At 44.8% G+C, this 7,541-nt stretch overlaps 1 protein-coding gene across 3 annotated transcripts; it reads right to left on the bottom strand.

Moving 5' to 3' along the window:
- Positions 1-801: 801 nt before the first annotated feature.
- On the bottom strand, positions 802-3,739 carry LOC104605661 (formiminotransferase cyclodeaminase-like protein). 3 transcript variants are annotated; one of them, XM_010270507.3, is made up of 3 exons: positions 3,464-3,739; positions 2,116-2,530; positions 802-1,452 (listed from the first exon to the last, which is right to left on the bottom strand). In XM_010270507.3, exons 1-3 carry the CDS (start codon positions 3,485-3,487, stop codon positions 926-928), a joined length of 966 nt encoding a protein of 321 aa, XP_010268809.1. In that variant the 5' UTR covers positions 3,488-3,739; the 3' UTR covers positions 802-925. The 3 variants fall into 3 exon arrangements, with proteins under 3 accessions (XP_010268809.1, XP_088742845.1, XP_019054699.1); XM_088886719.1 differs by having other exon boundaries at positions 802-1,431; XM_019199154.2 differs by lacking the exon at positions 3,464-3,739 and adding an exon at positions 3,270-3,430.
- Positions 3,740-7,541: the final 3,802 nt, after the last annotated feature.

Genomic DNA, 7,541 nt, shown 5'->3' with positions numbered 1-7,541 from the left:
ACATACCAACTTACATGCCCTCACTTCCCCGAAAATGAGGCTGAAAAGAAGACAGATTTATGTGATTTGACCTTTTGCCTAATCCATCAGAAAAAATGGATTTATTCTTCACTTTAAAAAGAATGTAAAACAAACAAATCCTTGTTTTCAATTCAAAAGACTGCAGCTGCTGTCACTTTCCTCTTTCATATCTCAAGTTGGAAACCATTGTCCAAACACCCCCTCTCTTTCTAAAAACACCTAAAAATAAATTACACTATATGGCCTCTTTTAGATATATTTATATCCAATCTATATATCTACATATTATATTACACTTGATACTTGAGTGCAAATTATAAAAGTTGAATCCAAATAATATATACCATATATCGTTAGTATTTTCTTGTCAACGTGCTCTTATACTTGTATGAGATATCTTTTTTGCAAGAAAAATCGACCAACATATGAGGGTGAGGCAGCCAATGCAAGGCATAGCCCAAAAGTATTGTGCTCATTAGTACACCAAACAGAGGAGATTGGCTTTTATTAGGAGAAATCTGTGCCCACACCATTCTAACAGTCTTTTATAATCTCGCATTGGGAATATTTCTCCATGAAATAAAGCACACAAGTATGGAGATATTCTCAATGCAAGGCAATAAAAACTGTTCAAATGGGCTTTGCCCTGACTGAAGCCGAGAACCAACTTATAAGTTCGAAATCCAATAGTAAAGTTTTGGGGTTTGCTGTGGCCATTGCCACGGCTCTGAGGACCAACTTATGATATTTTCAGATCAAGTAAATGGACCAATAAAGGAGTAACAAAACACCAGATTGGATTAATGGTGTAGTGCTTGACATTGCAGACATTCTTTTATTATATAGTACATAGTTATAGAACCTATCAGTGAGCGTTCAATGGGTTCAGTTGCTGAAATAGAGTTCAACCCACATGCTCTGAGTTATCAGAAACCAGTTTCATATACTTCTCAACAATCATCTCTGGTGAAGAATCAGTGAAATACCCCTTCTCCACATCCAATCCTTCCTGAGCAGCTAGCATCTCCACTCGGTGCTGCACCCTGTCAGCTCCAACCTGGTTGGGCTCCAATAGCATGCATGCTATCTCGGTTGAATCCTCACCATGGACAAGACCCAATGTTTGTACAGTGGGAAGCCCACCGCCCCGCGCACTTACCATCCGAGCAATCCTTCTGGTGACTGAGACATCTGCGGACATGATTGGTACATTGTACAATGCTACCCACGGACTTGCACCGATAATGGCGATGCCTCTGGCCGGAGACACCTCAGTCGGGCCCTCATCTGGCTTCTCAGGAAGTACATTAGGAAGAGCCCAGCCTGCCCATTGATTGCCCATGAAATTTGGCCGGAAATAGCCCATCTCGCGCCTAATGCTATCAAGAGCCTTACCAGTAGGGTGTGCGGCTTCATACAGAAATACGGGCACTGCGTGTATTCAAAATTTTACCAATACTAATACTAATACTAATAATATATCATGGTTTAAAAGTATCAATACACTCGAAATACAAGAACATGGATATCAGCTGTTTGTGTTTCCATATCATAAAATATTATTTTTATTTTTTTATTTTTTATTTTTAAATTGATCAGGGTCAGGGATCTTGTATTTAAAATATCAGTGTTTGCCGATATGATACGAGACGTACTTTAAACCTTATAATAAATAATAATAAAATAACCAATTCTATTTTCTTTCTTTTTATCTATTATATATATATAAATTATAAATGGAAACTTACTATTGGCCGGGCCAAAATTTGGATGAGCAGAAGATATGATTTTACTGCATTTGATTGGAGAAAAAAGTGGATGCATCCGACCTCGAAAGACTTATCTGATTGGGCTTGCTTATTTTTGACATGACCATAAGGGAAAAGTTCGGAAACACACAAGATGCAGAATTCTGAATTCCAGCCCCCCTAAAACTAGTCTATAAACCACATCCTGTCCGTGAATTTGACATCAATTCACGGTCAGGATACATTTCCCCTGTACTTTGGGCCTAGTAAATTCTGATATGGGCTGATTGGTACTCCCGGACCCATTCGCCAGTGGGTCTGTGTGTAGTAATTAGGCAGAACGTACCTTGGAGCCTGTTGCCAATATCAGCGGCCACTAATTTAGCAAGCCAAGCTGCTTCATCCAGGGAAGCTCGAGCCAAGGGATGGAAGCAGATATGGTCGACCACTCCAAGCCTTGGGTGTGCTCCCGAGTGCAGCTCCAGGTTAATGGCTTCATAAGCCGCTCCCACCATGGCCAGCACTGTCTGCTGCAAGGGGCTATAGATGGGACTCCCAGTGCTATCATGAGCAACATAAGAAACAAGCGTGAACCTCACCCTGTTGTAAACACCATCTTGGAATTTGTTTACGATTACGGTTTCTGGGTTGAGCCTGGCAGCTCGTTCGATTGACTCAAGAGCCGAATTGTTTCGTGTTTCAGAGATGTAAAGCTTGCAGCATAGCAGCATGGATTGCTGCACCGTCTTCTTCTTCTTGTCCTTAATTTTGTCCAAGCAAAGCAAAGCATGCAGAATTGCAGATGCAGTCATTTAACCAGAGGAATAAACAGAGCAAACAAAGCACTATCCAAAAAAAAAACAGACTTAACTTGTTTCCTGTGTAAATTAATCACTGGATTTGTACGTAGTAGGTATCTATCAACTATGCAAAGAATTGTGACGGTCCACTTGGGTTGGAGCCACTTGATAACTGATAATTGGCTCAACTTAATTATTGATTTGTCTTTACTGAACCAGTAAATGAGGGTTGGAGCCACTTGATAACTGACTACTCAACCCGTTTAACAGACAACACATGTACAGAATGAGACCTGTACACTGGGTGGAGCTCCAGATATTTTCAGGTTTCCACTTCTCGGAGTTGGATGAAGAAAAGAAAGAGATCTTGGAATAGGAGGATTAATCATCAATCATTTTTCCTTTTCATCGCCTGGGAAGTTAGGGAGCAAAAATTAAGAAGAGATCGAAGACTGAAGAGGGGAAACTTATGATATAGAAGCTCTAGCCTCTAACTCTAGATCATAGGATTCTAAAAGAAAACTAGTACCATCGGCATCATTTTTCTGCAAACAGATCGTCTGGTAGTTGTTAGCATGTCAGAAAACCCAAGACAGGATTAAAACCCAAATCTATTCTATGCTACCCTGAGAGTAAGCAACTTAATTATGAGTGAAATAAAACAATAATTTCAATGATCAATTCTTAATTTACTACTTACTGAAGAACGTTTCTCTGATCTTTTAGCCAGACAAAAAGAAAAAGGGAGAGAAAACTGATAGAGGAAAGGGGATTGAGAACTCCCTCCCTTCTTTGTTTTGGAAGAGCAACTTGGCGTTCTATCAATGCAAACTAAGAAATGAATTCACATTGTAAAGAGTCTACAACAAGGAAATACAGAAGAGACGACCTTACCTTGCAAATCTGGTTCAAATCCATTTCTGCACCTTCGCTTATCGCTTATCTGCTCCTGTTTCAACACAATTGACGACTAGATATCCTTTATATAAATTATTAGTTCTGTCTTCTGTGCACGCTTGGTGACCATGACGTTGGGTATCCACAGAAAACCAAGGCCCCACAAGTAAATATAAAATATAGGTCATTCTCAATTATTAATGTGGTAGATGAGTAGTACTGTAGTAGCAAGCAAGCACCATGTGAAGAGTTTCACATATGATAGTCTTAATTAGATCACTGTAAATTATACATGTTCAAGACATAAATGTTAAAAGATTGTGCCCATTTAGAATTCGAATAGGGGTATATCCAAACTTCAATTCTTCAGATAATGCAGATTCATTGAAATTTGAGATTTGAATCAAGTTGAATCCGATCCAATTTTACATCCTTTGTACAAGTACCACCCATGCACCATTACAAAATTGTCAAGAAGGAATACAACTTTGTCTCTATATAATATTATATATAACATGCATAAACTTTTGGTAGAGAAGATAAGCTTGTGAACCAAAGGCAGCACAACCAGCTGCAAGTGTATTCTGTCTTTTTATCTCCAAACGCCCGCAGATTTCCAAGAAAGCAGCTGGGAAATGGGTAGATAAGCTTGTGAACCTAACTCCTGTCCTGTATGCTTACTTAATGATGGTCCATTTACTGAATAGTCCAAGTATGCCTGCAGTTGCACCAGCGTGGCATGCAACATGATCACAAAGTGCAAAGGATAAAGAGTTCATTAGACTAAATTACACTCGTATATATGGAGTTTTGCTCACTAATTGCTTTACTGACAATCGGTTAATGGTTGGATCCTCCCAACAGACCTGATGGAGGGTGATTTGGCCCGACCTCGTAGCACAGGGACACGTGTGCATGACCTGGCTCGACGAACAGCTAAGTTTAACAACACAACCGTGACTCGACGGGAGGGACCCACCGAGTCCAACATTGGCCGCTCGGCGGGTTAAGCGACTCGCCGAGGACTAGCGCCCGACCAACCTTGACTCCCACCAAGTGTAGGAGATCCCGAACCCCTCTTAGAGCCCGAACTCCTCTCAGGACCCGAGCTCTCCCTTCCTAAGAAGGGAGCACCCCGGCTTTTGGCTAAGTGTCCCGAGGGAGAAACACCTCAGGGCAACACCGTCGAGATTCCTTACACCTTTCTTGGTCGAAAACTCAATGCCTTTATTTCAACTCATAGCTCCTTAAATAGGAGATTACAAAAGGGGATTCCTTGTTGGATTCGGCTAAGCTAGGGTAATCCATATCAAACTCAAACTCCTACTTCTAAATAAATTACCTACTTCTAATGGTAACACAACTCCTACTTCTAGTGGCAAACAGAACTCTTACTAAGAAGATAAGATAAGATAAGGATAAGGGATGAGGGATAATGCAACTGGCGGCAAGTTGGTGAGCAGAGCTGTTGTGGCAAGATAAGTGTGGACCCACCTTGCTGAGCTGTCATGTGGGCCCCTCTCTAGTGCTGCTGCCGGGTGGTGCGTGCTGCTGCCTATGCTTGCGTGCGTCCATAACATCACACCCCTCCTGGACAACGAGCTTGTCCTCAAGCTCGAGATCTAGGTAGGCATTGTGAAGATCGGTCCAGGGGATCTAGGTGGCCTCAGCTGATGGTAGTCCGTCCCATTCCACTAGTACCTCGAAGGTACCCTGATTGATGCGTGATCGGACAAGAGCTCGAGGTTGGAGGATGGGTTTGCCGTCCTTTAGAGGGGGTAGGGAAGGCACTTGATCAGGGGGAGTCCCTGTAAAAGGCTTCAGTAGGGACACATGTAAGGTGTCATGGATTCTGCTGTGCTCTGGTAGCTCGAGCTGATAGGCAACTTTCCCGATCTGTCGTAGAACCTTGAAGGGCCCATAGAATTTGGGGGCTAGCTTAGGGGGGACTCGATGCCTAAGGGAGAGCTGCTGGGTTGGAGCTTCAGCCAAACGAACTGTCCCGGCTTGAAGGTGACTTCACGGTGGTGCTGATCGTAGGCGTGCTTCATGCGCGCCTGTGCCTGCTGCAAGCGTAAGGAGACTTCGGTCAGAAGGGCATCGCGGTCTTAATCCACTTCTTCCAACCGTGTTGAACCGGGTTCGTAAGATATAAGATGGGGAGGGTCTCGGCCATACACCACGCGGAAGGGAGTCATGCCAAGGGAGGAGTGGTAGGACGTGTTGTAACAGTATTCGGCCCACGGAAGGCACTCCACCCAACATCTGGGCTGGTCTCCCACAAGGCAGCGGAGGTACATCTCTATTGTTCGGTTCACCACCTCTGTTTGGCCGTCAGTCTGTGGATGGTAAGCGGAGGAGAAGGCCAGGTCTGTTCCCTACAGTCGGAAGAGCTCCTTCCAGAAGGCGTTGGTAAAGATCGGGTCCCTGTCACTTACAATGGATTCGGGTAGCCCATGCAATTGGAAGATGTGGGCGAAGAAGGTGTGGGCGACTGAAACCACGCTGTAGGGGTGAGATAAGGGAAGGAAGTGAGCATACTTGGAGAAGCGGTCCACCACCACAAATATCACCGATTTCCCTCCAACCTTGGGTAAGCCTTCGTTGAAGTCCATGGAAATATCTGCCCAGATCTGAGTGGGGAGTGAGAGAGGTTGGAGAAGGTCTGCTGGATGCAAGTTTTCCCACTTCTGCTGCTGGCACATCGAACAACTCTGGATGAAGTCTCGTACCGAAGCCTTCATACCCTGCCAGTGGAAATCCACATGGATGCGGTGTAGTGTTTTCTGGATACCCTCATGCGTGGCGTTGTGTATGCTGGAGATAACGGAGGGAATGAAGGGGCAGTCGGTCGAGAGATAAATTCGTCCCTTGTATAGTGCCAAACCGTCGTGCACGGAGCAATTTGGGTTGGTCGTTTCGGCTTGTAGTCTCTTGATTAGATCGTTCCATTCGGGTGATTGTGGCAGTTCATTCCGAATGTCTTCCAGTAGGGAGGCTCAGGGCTGTGAGATTGCATGGAGGAGCATATCTTCTTCTCGGCGGAACAAGGCATCTGCGGCACGGTTCAAGGCCCCTGCCTTGTAGTCTATCTGGAAGTCGAACCCAAGAAGTTTGCTGACCCAATGCTGCTGCAGCGAGGTGGTGAGCCATTGTTCCAGCAAATACTTGAGGCTGTAGTGGTCCGTCTTGACTATGAAGGTTCTCCCTCACAAGTACGGCCTCCAGTGCTGCACTGCCTTAGCTAGTCCAATAAGTTCACGTTCGTAGGCGGGCAACTTAAGGTGGCGGTTGGCCAGCTTGCGGCTGAAGAAAGCGATTGGATGCCCTTGCTGCTGTAGTATGGCGCCTATGCCGGTGCCAGATGCATCGCACTCCACTGTGAACTCAAGATCAAAGTTTGGCAATTGTAGAACCGGTGTGGAGGAGAGGGCTTCTCTTAATTTTACAAAGGCTGCATCAGCTGTACTGTCCCAGAGGAAGGCATTTTTCTTGAGCAGATTTGTTAGTGGGGCTGCTAGTAGTCCGTAATTGTGAATGAACTTGCGGTAGTAGCCTGTCAGCCCTAGAAAACCGCGGAGAGCCTTGGCGGATTGCGGTCTGGGCCATTCCTTGATGGCCTGAATCTTGGAGTCATCTACAGTGACCCCTTGACCGCTGATCACATGTCCTAAGTAAAGGACCATGCGTTCCCCAAAGGAGCATTTTGATCGCTTGAGGAAGAGTTGATGTTGTTGTAGGAGTTCAAGAACGATCCGCAGATGCTGCACGTGCTCTACCCATGGTTTTCTATAGACTAGGATGTCGTCGAAGAATACCAAGACAAATCTGCGGAGATGGGAGTCAAACACCTCGTTCATCAGGGCCTGGAACGTGGAGGGGGCGTTGCTAAGACCGAAAGGCATGACCAGGAATTCGAAGTGGCCATGGTGTGTTCTGAAGGCCATTTTCTCTATATCTTCTAGAATCATTCGGACCTGGAAGTATCCTGATTGGAGGTATAGTTTGGAGAAATACTGCGCACCATGGAGCTCGTCCAACAGTTCTTCTACGACGGGGATAGGAAATTTATCCT

Source organism: Nelumbo nucifera, chromosome 1 (genome assembly GCF_055504915.1).
Source record: "Nelumbo nucifera cultivar China Antique chromosome 1, China Antique-T2T, whole genome shotgun sequence".
In the NCBI taxonomy this organism is placed as follows: Eukaryota; Viridiplantae; Streptophyta; class Magnoliopsida; order Proteales; family Nelumbonaceae; genus Nelumbo; species Nelumbo nucifera.
The sequence above is the reverse complement of the archived record's forward strand: the minus strand, read 5'-3'. Positions and strand labels throughout refer to the sequence as shown.